The sequence below is a fragment of the Phaseolus vulgaris genome, chromosome 3, assembly GCF_000499845.2.
Source record: "Phaseolus vulgaris cultivar G19833 chromosome 3, P. vulgaris v2.0, whole genome shotgun sequence".
NCBI classification, from domain to species: domain Eukaryota; kingdom Viridiplantae; phylum Streptophyta; class Magnoliopsida; order Fabales; family Fabaceae; genus Phaseolus; species Phaseolus vulgaris.
Window position 1 is genome coordinate 6,800,641 of NC_023757.2, and position 15,785 is coordinate 6,816,425.

Genomic DNA, 15,785 nt, shown 5'->3' on the forward strand with positions numbered 1-15,785 from the left:
AGAAAAAGTTCATCTACTTACTCTATAATTTCTTTTCCCATATGATCTGGTCTCTCCATCTAAAACAAGTGTGAGCAAAATTATTATTAAATGTCGTTCATCACATATATAATATCCCATAGAATTAAGTTTATGAAATTCACATCACTGCCTCTTAAAAAAATTGCTCATAAAAAAAAAAACTCTTATAAAGAATTATTATAAGTGTAACTTAAAAGTATGTTTCTTCTAATCAACTTTCTTTTGACCACTAAAAGATTCTTGGTATGCAATTTGACCATATTACTTAAGTTCTTTTTACCAAAACAAAGAATTTAATAACAAACATTACAATATCATTTTTTTTTAGATACAATTAACTCTAGAAGGAAGGGTTAAATTGAATCTTAGATAGGAAACGAAAGAAATTGTTTAACAGACCGTATAGTTCATCATTTAACTGACAGTATAATAAACACATTTTTGTAGAATCATCTAACATATCATCTAACAAGAATAATAGAAAAATAAGAATAATAGAGAAACAACAAAGCATGAGCAACAACAAGAATAATAAGATATCAACACACAAGAATTTATCTTGATACACCCAAACCTGAGTCACATCCACTCTTCTTAAGCAACTGCTTAAGAGCTTCCATTAACCAACAAACTTGGTTACAACGAGTACTCTCACATCTCCAAGTTACAACGAGTATTATCACATCTTAAGTTACACCTTCTTAACCTCTCCTTGAGATTAAGAACTCTAAAAAAAACAAAGAATATTCTCAAAGAGAGAACAAAGAAATATCACAAGGGTATAACTTCAAAAAAAAAAATCAAGAATTACAATGATTTAACACTCAACTCAAAAGATTAGAAGCTCTGACAGCTTGATTAGATGCTTACTATAACTCTTTTGTAACTTTAGCAAGATCACTTGAACATCTTGAATTACTTGGCTTGCTCTTACTTTCATTTTTCACCTTGAGTCCATATAGTTTTTTAAATTTGTCCTTTAATACTTAAATTGGTTAAGTTTGGATTTTGCAATATCTTCATATATTTATCTTTTTAGTGATAGATGCTAAAAATAGAAAGCTTAGATTTCAATCTTTCAATTTGGTTTTGATTTCCATTTGGTAATTTGACAAAAATAGGATTAATTCAATGATATGAAGTGAAATAAGTTAAGGATAAACAAATGTGATCAATAGCATCACTATCAATAATACAAGAACTGAAACAATAAATAAAGTTATTACCAGTTTGTGTTGTCATGTTGGAAGGAATAACAAAGACTTGACTAGAAACATTGTCACTGGATTTGGCTTATTGTAAAAGAGTTAACAATGTTTGATACTGCTTAAGAGTAAAACCAATTTGTTGAGTTCCACTTCTGACTTTGAACCTTCATGATTCTGCTCATTATTATTAAAATTTGTATTCTGAAAAACTACATTAGTATGACTTTGATCATGGTTCTATTTTTAAACTTGAAATGAGGTAGAAAGTCATGCTTTTTATAGCAGGTATCAATGGTATGTCTTGTCTTTCCACAATGACTGCAAATTTTGGAAGTATATAAACTTTCTATTCCGTATCCACCACCTCTGCCATAGGTTGTAGCATTGTTTTTATAACCTCCTTTGCTAGTAGATTGCAAACTCTAAGGATGGATTATCTGATGAACTAACATGGTAAGGTGAACACTGATCTTGTGAGGGATCAACAACTTTACCTATGGATAAATGTAGCAACTAGAGCTCTGAAGTGAACTTTAAGTCTAACTCAACCTCATAAAATCGGCTTATAAGGTGACGTTTGCACCCACATATATACTATGAAATGTCTTAATCTTTAGTCGATATGGGATCTCCAACACACCCCTCACGCCGAGACTGTCAACTCGTGCGTGGGACTACATATTGTGGGTGGTATAACAACCCGATAGCGGGTAGTCTGATAAGCCCAACAAACAATCGCTAGGATAGACTCTAAATGACTCTGATACCATATGATAAAATATAATAGAGATGAACAAAAGAGAATAGAGATGAACAAAAGAATAAAAGGAAGACAAAGGATATGAAAATGAATATCTCCACCATTATTCTTAGAATCAAAACAAAAATAGTCTAAATATATACCAACAATACACTCATTTTAGGTCTAACTAAAGAGATAAATAATCAATAAATAAATAGTAGAACCATGACAAACAAAGACAAAATAAAGGTTATTCACCCCTATAAAGAGAAACAACTACGAAATAGAAAAGACACAATTAATATTAACATCCTTCTATAACTCTTGTTTCCATATCTTTTAATAAAAATATAATATAGATTTTCAAAACACCTTCTAAAGCTTCAACTTAGATCAAATCAACACCATAACTTATTTTGATTTCCTAGAAGATTCTTATTCCTCAATTGATTCGTTCAAATATAGGAGAAAACTCACTAAAAAAAAGGGAAAAATCAACCTATGAGAGGACAAAATAACTTATTTAAATGAAGTTACTATCTTGATCTACTGTATGAAATCTACAAATATATAAAAGATGGATTATCAACTAATTCTTAAGCCCATAGAGAACTCAAAATTTATAGATTTAGAAAGATAAATTTAAAATAAAAATAAATTACTTTAAATCTATTTATAACTTGTTTTAAAAGATATTTTTTTATTTAATGTAAATTCATATCTTTTAATATAAATGAATTGGGTCTTACGTTAAAGATTAATTTTGTTTGTGATAATATTATTGTAAATGGTTCAAAGTTTAAAGACTTTTTAGACAACATAAGAATTAAACATTGTAGAATTGTTTGTTAAGTAAATAAATGTGTATTTTCAAAAGTTAAAAGATTAATTTTATTTGTGATATATAATGTGTTTAAGTGTATTAACCCATTAGATTTTTTGTATGAGGAGGTTTTAATTAGCAAACAATATAGACAATCAGTGTATGAAGTTAAAAAGATATAATTAAGAATTAAGAATTCAATACACTTGATTAACTCGTTTTTAATAATAAGAAAGGTAAATAATTTGAGGTTTTTTACCAATTTGATAAAATTTTATCTCTTAATAATTAAAATTGGTAAAAAATTTAAAAATCATCGAAATGAATAAGTTGTATCAACATGATACGACTTTAGTTAAAATTTGATTATACTCAATTTGTGTTATGAGTTCAAAAATACTATAATCGTGTCAGATTAACACTACTTTTTCATAAGAAGTTGTGTCATTATCTTAGCACGACTTCTCTTTATAGTTAAGTTGTAAGATGTTGATATGATTTATCCATTTCAATATTTTTTTAAATTTTAATTATTAAAAAATAAAATTACATCATATTAATAAAAATCTCAAAAAATTAAAAAATTGTGCATCACTACTTTTCCAAGCCACAGGCAACAACTTCACCACAAAAGCTAAAAAATTTCTTTCTTTCAAGTCTATATCTTGTCACCCTATGGTTTAGTGTGTCTCTGTCACTTTCTCTCACGCAAGGTTTCTGTCTCTCTTTAAGAAAAGATAAAAACACACCCAAAAATATAATATTCATAATGTCTCCCGTACAAATAACTACATAGTTTTTAGAACATGCATTTCCAAAAAATATTATTAAATTAGTTTTTTATTTGCTTTTAATAAATTTTACAACTCAATTTATTACCACCATTTTTATTACGGTACTAATAATATTTAAGAGACTTTTCTTAAAGTTGGACACGAGATATTTAAAAAACTGATTAAAACATAAACTAACTTTTAAAAAATAGCTTACTAATAATATATCGAATTAATACAGTACTATTTGAAACTTCTATTGGCCATATGAGGAGACAAAAAAATATTGGATTAATTTTATTATATATGATGGAATTTGATTGTGAGTAGATAAGTTGTCCAAGCTTCATTACTAGTTCTCTTAGTTTAAGATATGTAATTTTATTGTATGCTTAGAAAAAAACAATTTTGTCATCACAAATAGTCTTTTTTGTACTTAAGTATTATAACTTATAGATGTTCAGACAAATTTCCTTACAAATGATTTTATGAAAGAAAAAAATAATTCAGATAAATTATAGGAGAATTTCCTTATAAATTATTTTGTACATACGTTAATTTTAACTTATATGTTATATTTCTATTTTATCTATTTAAAGAAGTTTATAGAAAAGCTTCTAAAAAAAGGAAGCGTAAAAAATACATGTTATCCTAAAATAATAATATTACTCTGTATAATTTAGTGAAATACTTTTTCTAGACGTAAGAAATGTGTGCCATGCAGAGATATACAGCTAGCATATTTCTTTCTTTCTATATGAAAATATTTATTTCCTTTTTTTCTCATAACTACTCTTGATTCCTTGTTTCAGAAATAAGTTCCCTACTATGCCACATATCTTAGGACTCAACACTGATTATAATTCTTAAGACTGATGAAAAAAAATGCAAGAGACATAATCACGAAATAACAGCGAAAAATAACAGAATTTAACGTGATTCGGTGGTAAACTGTAACTTATACTTATTACAATTATAAAGTTTTCATTTCTGTCACTCCTATAATTACAATAATTTCTTTAAATATAAATTATAAATTAACATAATGATTAAACTCATTCACTAAATTCACTAAATAAATATGTTGTTTAATCAATTGCTTACAAAATGGAAAAATTTTAATGTGTTTGGCTATGCAGTTGTTAAAATAAGATTTTTCTTTCACTAACTATTATGGATGGCTTTGTTCCTTACTAAGGCCTACTTGTCGCCATTGATGGCTGTTAAACTGCTGTATAGGATTTGTGTTAAACTGAGATAACTTTTTTCACTCTTGTATTAAAATAATCAAAACGATGTTTCGCGTGTATCTTCCTAATTCTCAAAAACACATGCACAACTGGGACCTCCTTGAATCCTTGAATGCGTTTGAAACTCCATGATGGATCTGGAAAGTTGAATAAAGTAATATAAAATAGAGACAGCTTTATTTTATTTTTGAGAATTATTCTGTCAAGGTGTCACACTTTTTTAAGATATATTAATTCCTTTATATGTCATTTTTTTTCCTATGTGCTACTAACTGGGAAGGGAGAGCTTTTGCAGCAACTGGGTCTTATAAAAAAGCCTATGGTTTTCAGTTTGTATGTTTAAAATGGTTCGCTAAGATTTCTAAGAGCATGTGTCATGGATCTGGAACGTGGGATTCTTCAAAACTCTTCTAAGGTGAATTGGGCATGCTAAAAAATGTGCAGAGTTTTTCTTTTAGTATTATTTTTTTGTTAATTTGAACCATGTTAGTGTTGAACCAGAATGTTGGTTTTTTTTGTAGGGGAAAGAATCATGGAAAACTGTTCTGACTCTGGCATATCAGAGTCTTGGAGTTGTGTATGGAGAGATAAGCACTTCACCACTCTACGTGTACAGGAACACCTTTGCTGAAGATATTGGCCACTCTGAGACCAACGAAGAGATTTATGGTGTTTTGTCTTTGGTGTTCTGGACTCTTACATTGGTGCCTTTGGTGAAGTATGTGTTCATAGTGCTGAAAGCTGATGACAATGGTGAAGGTGGCACGTTTGCACTGTACTCTTTGCTGTGCCGCCATGCCAAAGTTGGTTTGTTGCCTAATTGTCAATTGGCAGATGAGGAGCTATCGGAGTACAAGAAGCATAGCTGTGGCGTGGCAGCAGAGAGAAGCCTTGCCTCCAGGCTCAAGTCCTTGTTGGAGAGGCACAAGGTCTTGCAGAGGATTTTGCTGGTGCTGGCTTTGTTAGGGACTAGCATGGTGATTGGTGTTGGAGTCCTTAAACCTACTATTTCTGGTGATAATGACAACTTTGGTTTTGTTTTGATTTGGGATATGATCTTTTGGGGTCTGTTGGTTACATAGTGTTATTTGTTTCAATGCAGTTTTCTCGGCTGTGTCTGGACTAGAGCTTTCGATGTCCAAGGAGCATCACAGATGTAAGTTCATTATCAAGACTTTCTGTGTTTGGTGATGGCATGTTTTTGTTCATCCTTGCTTAGTGATCAAAGGAAATTTATTTGGGACTTGAATTTTCTCTCCTTTCAATTACTTCTTCATTAGTAATTTTATCTCCGTGTTTATGTTCTCGTTTTATCTTCTTGCCTAAGAAAACGCAAATGATAGTTTTCTTCTATCTAGACTTTGACTAGAGAAACTTTTATGGTTTCAGTGCAAACTGAAGTGAATCGCTCTATAGGTTATTCCAGTTCATGGAAAAAGCTTATCAGATCGGATTTTCTCTACTGACATCCTCCAAAAGTTTCTATTAGAACTTAATGAGTTTATAGGTATGAGGAAGAGGGGAGAATTGCTTTGATTTAGTCAAGTTTTAGTGATTAATTTTAGACATTAATTGAAACTTAAATTATGTTGATAAAGAAATTCTCATATTGACAAAGATCTATTGTAATCTTATGCTTTTCTGCATTATCACTCTAATATTCCTAGAATATCAAGCTATATTGGTACTATTTCGAAAGCATTTCTGCTGATGTGAGTGGTCGACAGAGGATTGTCTGATATTGTTGATTCAGCACTCTAAGTATCTTATATGGCAATGGAAAATTCTTTTGTTCCATTGTGATTGCTTCCTAGATTGGGAATTGGGACTACCACAAGGCTAAAGTGGACTTACATGTCCATCCCAAAATTTGATGCTGTTTGAAAATTGGTCGATGTGTAAAGATCTTAAGAGAAAGGATAAGATCATAAAAATAGTGGCTGTTCTGCTATAAGCTTGTGAAATTACTTGATTTATGTTAACTTACCACATATTTAGTATTTTTTTTATGTGCATTTAGAACTTCAATGCCACAATTCTCCTTTATCCGAGACATAGGTCACATGACTCACTAGTGGCACTTGTAAAACATGACAGATGTAGAAGTTCCAGGTGCATGTATCATATTATTAGGCTTGTTTGCCCTTCAACGTTATGGTACAAACAGGGTTGGCTTCTTGTTTGCTCCCATAGTTTGTGTGTGGCTATTCTGCATCAGTGCCATTGGTGTATACAACATCTTTTACTGGAACCCTCAAGTGTACAAAGCACTCTCTCCATATTATGTTTTCCAATTTCTAAGGAAGACCAGGAGAGGAGGATGGATGGCCCTGGGTGGAATTTTGCTGTGCATAACAGGTTCATTTGTTTGCTTTGTGATTGACTAACTTAGATTTATGCCAATTTTCTTGTTTCCTAACGCATTCTTTCAAATTTTCAGGATCAGAAGCCATGTTTGCTGGTCTTGGGCACTTTTCTCAGCTATCAATCAAGGTATGCTACTTTACAATTGGTTTCTGTTGAAATAGGATTGGTGGTTGATCTGCTTCACTATGGAAACAGTAGAATACCATGAATTGATTTGAAGCTTGACATCTTGAAATTTTCACTCCACTCCACTCCAAAATTAGTAGTTACTCATCACTGTTGTTTGACATGACAAATGAATGTTAGCTACTATCATATGTCACCCATGTTCCTTTAAGACAGATATCTTAATTTCAATCTGTTTAAAAGTGAAATCTAACATCTATAACCCATCTTGGTGATTGCTACCCTGGTTAGACACACATCTGAAGAGGAGGTGTTGGGAAGTTTCACCTCTTCTGTCATAATTTTTGGAGGTGCGGCTTATGTATTGTTAGACAACTTCATCTACTACCGATTGGTTTTAAGTTGAAATTTACAGGGGCATCTAAGCATAGTGATATTTTAGCTCCTACTTGTTTAAATTAATTTTGGCTATATAATATTTTCTGAGTATTTCAAAACATTTTCCATTGCCGTTACTAATTTTATAGGTATTGTTAGATGTTGGTGAATTTTTGTGAATGACTTTTTAGCTAAGAATCTAGGTCTACCAGTGTGTCCTTCTTTAGAAGGTATCATTTTCTTCTTTTCCATGTCTTACTTTTTTACTTTATTCCTCAAATATTTCCTGCATTTATTTTTTCCACCTGAACTTGTCCATTTCCCCGTTCAATTCCTTGATAGACGTTTTTATTCGTCTTATAAGTTAACTTGTTACTTGTTAAAAATTTGATGGATTATGGGGAAAGGCATAATTCTTTTTTTTTATAAAAATTTTTCATGTTAGGCATCACTATGCTACTTGACATCTCAGATAGGCTGACACCTCAAGTAACAACAATCATTTGTCATCACATAAAAAAAGTATTATTAAAAAAAAAAAAAATACACAAATATGGGGGGATTAGACCAAAACTCATATGTTAACAAAAACGATACATAGGTAGACTATACTTATTAATAAAGAATTCTAATAACAAGCTAGATGGAAGTCTATTATACCAATGAAAGGATTCTCTATGAATAAATCCTAAATTAGCCAACTTATTAGCACACGCATCCCCTTCACGAAAAATATGAGCAACCCTAAACCTGATTTTTCCACAGTAATTAAGACAAGTATTCCATCGATTATGACGCATCCAAGGAACATTTGTCCTAGCAGTAAACGCAGCACAAACCAAGGCAGAGTCACATTCCAGCCAGACATTAGTAAGACCCAACTTTTGAGCTTCCTCCAAAGCATATATAACTCCATAAAATTCAGCAACCAAAGCAAAACGTCAAGAAACGCAGAGAAAGCTCCAATAAACTCTTCCATACTCCCACGGAAAATACTTCCACAAGCGGCAAGACTTGGATAACCCCTAGCAGCCCCATCAGTGTTAATTTTAACTCAGCCTGATGAAAGAAACTACCATCTACCAAGAAGAGGACGTAGAACTTGACCAGTAAGAGGGTTAATACCAAAAAATTGAGCACATTGAAATCGAACATATCATTCTTCATTGAAGCTTTAGACGAATTACCCACTAGACAAATAGAAAAAGTTATCACAGCTAGCTTAACCAATTTAACCAACGGACTACCATCACTCTTAATAAAAGAAAGAAAATCATCCTTATTAGAGAAATCATAAGTAGGAAAAATGTGTCGAAACCAATTCCAAATACGCAAAGCATTAGCACATTCAAAAAATAAATGTTGAATAGATTCCTCGTGCTTTTCGCAAAACGTACACATGAAACAAATATGCAGAGCTTTATTTTGAATATATTGATCTTCAACATTGGTATTTTTTATTATTTGTCTAGTTCTTTAGTTAAATAGATTTCCAAATGCATACTTTGTATTTTGTCTGATGAATGTTCAAATTTCTGCAGATTGCTTTCACCTCTTTGGTTTATCCATCTCTAATTCTCGCTTATATGGGGCAAGCTGCTTATTTTTCTAGACATCATGATGTTGAGCAAGAGTATCACTTTGGCTTTTATGCATCTGTTCCAGGTAGGCAGTATAATTTGGTCTTTCGGAGGTGTAGATGAAAAGGATGGTGAATTTCATCAATGCTTGGAAGATTTGACTGTTTTTGTGTTTCAGAGAAGTTGAGATGGCCCGTTCTTGTGATAGCCATTCTTGCTGCAGTTGTGGGAAGCCAATCCATCATCACTGGAACTTTCTCAATCATCAGGCAATGCTCTGCATTGAGTTGCTTCCCTAGAGTGAAAGTGGTTCACACTTCATCCAAAATCCATGGACAAGTATACATACCTGAGATCAATTGGCTGTTGATGCTCTTGTGTTTGGCTGTAACTATTGGTTTCAGAGACACAAAGCTTATGGGTAATGCATCAGGTAAATTCACTATTACATTAATATTGAAGCAATACTTATAAGGAACCACCTGAATTAAGAGGGTAGCATTTACTACTTGAGTAGTGTTAGCAACACTCTGTCATTGGAAACTACAAAAAAGCAACAGTGGGATTCATTAAATAACAAGTGAGACCTACAAAATTTTGAGATTTTCAGTAAATTTTAGTCAATAATGAAGTTAGAGATTGTGTTGCTAACATTTCTGTTGGGTCACAACTAGGGGGAGTGTGATATAATAGCCGTATCATATACCTTCTTATGACTGTACTGTGCACAACAGGTTTGGCAGTTGTCTCAGTGATGCTAGTCACCTCTTGTTTGATGTCACTGGTTATGGTAATCTGCTGGCACAAGAATGTTCTGCTTGCAATTGGGTTTGTTCTCTTTTTTGGCTCCATTGAGGCTCTCTTCTTCTCAGCTTCTGTGATCAAGTTCTTTGAAGGAGCATGGGTGCCAGTTGCTTTGGCATTTGTGTTTCTTTCTGTCATGTGTATATGGCACTACGGCACTCTCAAAAAGTATGAATTTGATGTTCAAAACAAGGTTTCAATCAGCTGGTTACTCAGCCTTGGCTCTAGCTTAGGCTTTGCAAGAGTACGTGGGATTGGCCTTGTGCACACTGAGCTAGTGTCAGGAATTCCCGCTATTTTCTCCCACTTTGTGACCAACCTACCAGCATTCCACCAGGTCCTTGTTTTCCTATGCATCAAGCATGTGCCAGTTCCACATGTTAGACCTGAGGAAAGGTTTCTAGTTGGTCGTGTAGGTCCAAGAGATTTCAGAATCTACAGGTGCATAGTGAGATATGGATACCATGATGTCCACAAAGATGATAACGAGTTTGAGAAAGACCTTGTGTGCAGCATAGCAAAGTTCATACAAGCAGAAAGTGGTGGATGCAACTCTTCAAATGATGAGCCTGAAAAGGGTGGAAAAATGACAGTTGTTGGAACCTGTTCTACTAGCCACCCCCTTTTGGTGAATGACAAAGATGAGGTTGATGTGGACTTAGCTGAGACCTCAGAAGCAGACAAGGTGATGAAACCAAAGAAAAGAGTGAGGTTTATTGTGCCTGAGAGTCCAAAAATTGACACTAGTGCAATGGAGGAGTTGAAAGAGCTGATGGAAGCCAGGGAAGTTGGAGTGGCCTACATTATAGGACAGTCCTACATGAGAGTGAAACCAAGGTCCAGCATGCTGAAGAAGTTGGTTATAAATTTTGGGTATGAATTCTTAAGGAAAAATAGCAGGGAGCCTTCCTATGTACTTAGTGCTCCTCATGCATCATCTTTGGAGGTTGGGATGGTGTATCATGTTTAATTTTATGTAGAGTAACTAATCATGTACATCTTATCATCTTGTATCCATAGTGTACAAATCTTGACTTCCTCATTTTTGTTCTACTATTTCACAAGCTCAAGTCTTTTCACTCTCATCAACCTTACATATGAAATTAAGTGAAAGATTTTGTTCAAAAAATTATTAAATTTAGAAAAAAAAACAAACTTTATACTGTTATAAAACGGAGGGCAAAGAAGGTCTTCTTCTCGAGGCCAGAGTCATCAGTGAGATACCACTTTGGAAGAGTTAAAATTCTAACCTTGTGTCAGGACCTACAGGCCGGGAACAGTCTCAGGTAGACAGTTTCTATTGGGTCGTAGGCCTCCCAAAGGTAACGGAGGCGTTTCCTCGGGCCCAGTTTGTATCCTAGGTTAGCCTATTTAATAATAATAATATTTTCAAAAATATATTTTTATTTTTGTAATGTAGTCATATTTTATTATTTGTCTTTAAAAACTTATTGCTTGACTTTATGGTCTTTGTAATTTTTTATTTATTTTGGTCATAATTATTTTGTTTTAGTTCATGTAAAAAGGTTTTAAACCCTATCATAACTAATTTGAATTAAAATAATTCTATATTAATCAATTCACCTTGATAATAGACTAATAATAATTTAACTTAAGACTGTTATATATGTCTTATGTAGTATTACGTCATTGTCTAAATATGTTTTTGAACTTTTTATACATTTTAATAATCAATCTTTTTGTATTTAAAAATATTTTTATTTATTTTAATGAGTTACGTCAAAATAACTTAATGTTTCTTCCTGCACTTTATCAAAATTCTGTCTGCACTCCATCAATTTCTTAAAGGACTGTTTTATCTTTATTTTCAAATGATTTTTGGATTATTTTTTTAAAAAAAATTGAAACATATTTTCATGAATTCAATAAATATATTTTTCGAAATCATTTTCTACAAAAATAATTTTGGAATAAATTTTTTAAAACATATATAATACGTTCTAAAAATGTATTTTTTAGAATAACTTTTTTAGAGTAAGAGTTTTTAAGAATGAGAGCGATCTAGATATGACATATGGTCATTTCAACTATTTCATGGGGTGCAGAAAGAAATTTGACTGGAAACAGGAGGAAGAAACATTCAGAAAAAGGCTTCTTCTTCCTGCACCCCACGTTTTTCTTCCTGCACCCCCACAATTTGTATATCCCAAAATTAACATTGACTTATAATTTGAAAAGGGACATCGTGCTGAACTTCCATTGTCACTGTTCATCTTCATCATTGAATATCAACTACTGTGAAGGTGAAGGGTCTTTATAATTGTTCGGAGCAAGGTGGAGGAGTATGCAACGTTGTCGAAGTGTTGTTTGGGTTGTAGAGGTAAGAGTTAAGTTTTTTTAAGCAGCAAGGTGATTATAGAGATTTCAGGATTACCAAATATCGGAATCCGGTAATGTATTCTGGATTCATGAATCCGGAATTGATTAAATTGTGTTTTCTAGATGAGAGGGTGTTTCGAAAGTTAAAATATCATAAATTGTTGTTTTTCGGATTGCTGAAGCTGGAAGCCTAAATTGTATTACGGATTGGTGGATTCGGAAGCATAAATTGCATTATGGATTTCTAAATCTGGAATTGTTTTTTTGTGTTATGGATTCCTAAATCCGGAATGATCTTTTTTTATTAGGGATTGTTGGATTCGGAATGATTTTTTTGACTTATGGATTCATGGATCCGAAATGCAATGATTTAGTTTATTTTTTTTTATTTGTAGAAGCATGAACAATAGTGAATATCACCAAGAAAAAATGTGTGAGATTGAAAGGAGAATGGTTAGGAGGTGCCGCTGGTGGAAGATGAAGAAACACACTGGTGGTAAGGATTCACGCTGCAAAAAAACACCACTCACTGCCGATTAGGAATATTTTTGGAATTTTAAAAACTAATAAGGGTGATTTAGTCTTTGCATAAGAATGCGGGGATGCAGTAAAAACGTAGGGGTGCAGGAAGAAACTGCCCAGAAACAAAAGTTCTCTTTTTGGCACCCAACCCACCGAGGAGTTGGATTGGGCTGATTTATGTGTCAAACTAGATTTTATATCCACACTTCCATCTCTGATTATTATTTATTTTGAAACTCTTACAAATGTTCTTTAAATAATTAAAATTTAAATATTAAAAAAATTCAAATAAAACATGAAAAATCTAAACATAATAAATATATTTTTAAGTGAGAGGAAATGAGAAACATTTTAATGCTTTTATTACATATGTAAAATTTACTGGTTTCATTATAATTAATTTTTGTCAACAAATCTATCTGATTATTTATAGTTAAATTTTATCTCTAATATTTTTATACATTAAATTTGAATTAAAAACATTACTTAATACTCTAAAGCCTTATTAAAAATATTTGAGTAAAATACATTTGTCTTTCCTTTTTTTTAAGTTTGGTTTTATATCTCTTGTTTTAGAAACATACAGAACATCGTTTTTAGAAAAATTAAATTAATGTATTTGAAAAATGGATATTATTTACAATAAAAAAAATTCTCCGGAAAAATACCTTTATAATTCCCTAAAAATATTTAAAACAATAAAGGTTACATGACTCCTAGAAATGGTATAAGGAACAACATGCGAATATTCCCATTTATCTACTGCTCCAGACTTTAAAATTTTCTTTTATATATATTCTTAATATAATAAAGTTTTTGAGTCATTGAATAATTGACAACAATATTTAATTTTAATATCATAATTTTTTAGGTACACTTTAATATAAATTTAATATATATATTAATAAAAAAGTGGGAAAAAAAAAACAAGTGCATTCATCATTAGGGCATGATCCAACACATTGTGATGAAGTTCTTGAGACGAGGAACATTCCCTGAATATTCTCATTTCTCTTTGGCCACACATTGTTACAAATTTTCAGAAAGAATAAGATACTTAACCAAACAATTTTTTTTATCAAATTTTGCCTGTTCAAGATAGAGTTAAATTACTCTAAAGCTAAGCCTTAAAATATTTTGTAAATTATATAATATGAATAAATTATATTTTTTACCTTTATTATGAAAATAATCATTTTTAAGTGTTATTTTTATTTTCATTTTTATATTTTTATTACAACATATGGATGTTCTTTCTTTCTTTTATATAAATATTTTATTTCTTATTCATTACCTTTATTTTTTTTTAAGATAATTATCCTTTAGAGAAAATAATTGACCAAGATTTATATTTTTAATAGTTTTTAATTATTTGGTAATATAATTACATTCACTAATTACAATCACAAATCAATTAATATTCACTTATTACGCGTAACACAACCACATGTAGTTATAGTGTATATCGCTTACACTAGAGAGTAACTGACTAACATTCTCATAGAACTCAACACAAATATACAATAATCATATCATTTACTTGAGATATTATATAAACTACCAAGACCTATAAATATCATCTCTGGAAGTATTTATCCTTACTTAATACTATCATTTACTAATCACATAATTTCTCATATTCTCATTGACTTGAGCGTTGGAGAGTTTTTCGCAAGTAGATTTCTACTTGACTTTTATCATTAAAGTTTGACAATCCTTCACTGAAGAGATCGACTCATCTTATCAGCCCATATTCACCACCTCAAATGACTCTTACTCATCCTTGGTAATACCACCTTTTAATTATTTTAAAAACTAATGTTAAATAATTTATATGTTTAATACAATAAATATTTATTAGTCTTATTAATATTTTTCTCATTCTTAATATGATATGAACTTAGACATTCCTTGAAAATACATCCACTTTATGTATCACTGGGAAAGGTATTTGAATCATCTTTACACTATTGAGATAAAATTTGCATTGAAACAAAATGTTCTTCCACTTAACATCCAGAATGATTATGTGTAAACTGTGACTTTCCTTGAGAATCCGATTCCCTTTTTCTAATCTTTTTGAGGGAAGAGGAAAGTTTAAAATCCATTCATTCATTGAACGTACTCAAATTTGTTCCATTTCTTAATCCCAAGTCAAGGGAATCATTTGTGTGTTTTATATTTCTCCTACTCAAAGTCAAAAATCTCAAAGATGAATATAATCTTAATAAGATATCACTTATTTATCAAACAACGGATCAAACATTTTTAAAAACATTTTGTATTACTTATAATAGTCGAATCCAATTTAAATAAAAGTATTATTTACACATATGTCGATTGTCTATATAAAAAAAGTCAAATCAAATTATTATTTACATAGAATGTCGATTGTCTATATAAAATAATATTTTAAATATGTTTGACAATTTAATAGTAAATTATTTCATACTTTTGAAATATTGTAAATTGGCTTTGACTATACAGTTGTTAAAATAATATATTTTTTTTATAAAAAAATATATGTTATTGTATACTTTATTTTATTCATTTTATCTCATTCTTTTTATTATAAAAAAATATTAAATAAAAATTAATTTTAAAAGTAAAAAATAATTAATTATTATATTTATTAAATTAGATATTATTTTAAAGACTAAAAATATTTTTGATATCTATATAATTTCTATTTAATAATTTTTTAAAATTGATAGCTGAAACAAATCGATTTAGAAACTAATTGATAAATTTTTATTAATTATAAAAATTAATTTAAATATAAATTATTTGTTTAATCTCTACTATAATATTCAATTTAACTAATATAGTAATTAATTATTTTTTTTTCTAA

At 30.7% G+C, this 15,785-nt stretch overlaps 1 protein-coding gene across 1 annotated transcript; it reads left to right on the forward strand.

Moving 5' to 3' along the window:
• The first annotated feature begins 4,674 nt into the window (after nt 1-4,674).
• On the forward strand, nt 4,675-11,114 carry LOC137806477 (potassium transporter 6-like). Its single transcript, XM_068606615.1, has 8 exons — nt 4,675-5,232; nt 5,339-5,831; nt 5,920-5,973; nt 6,915-7,175; nt 7,258-7,310; nt 9,230-9,353; nt 9,447-9,701; nt 10,003-11,114. Exons 1-8 carry the CDS (start codon nt 5,194-5,196, stop codon nt 11,040-11,042), a joined length of 2,319 nt encoding a protein of 772 aa, XP_068462716.1. The 5' UTR covers nt 4,675-5,193; the 3' UTR covers nt 11,043-11,114.
• The last annotated feature ends 4,671 nt before the right edge of the window (nt 11,115-15,785 follow it).

Bases quoted from the DNA above. Each gene is read 5' to 3' on its own strand.
- LOC137806477 (XM_068606615.1), top strand. From the start codon at position 5,194: ATGGATCTGGAACGTGGGATTCTTCAAAACTCTTCTAAG. The intron at 5,233-5,338 runs GTGAATTGGGCA...TTTTTTTTGTAG, and splicing joins TTCTTCAAAACTCTTCTAAG to GGGAAAGAATCATGGAAAAC. The intron at 7,311-9,229 runs GTATGCTACTTT...AAATTTCTGCAG, and splicing joins TTTCTCAGCTATCAATCAAG to ATTGCTTTCACCTCTTTGGT.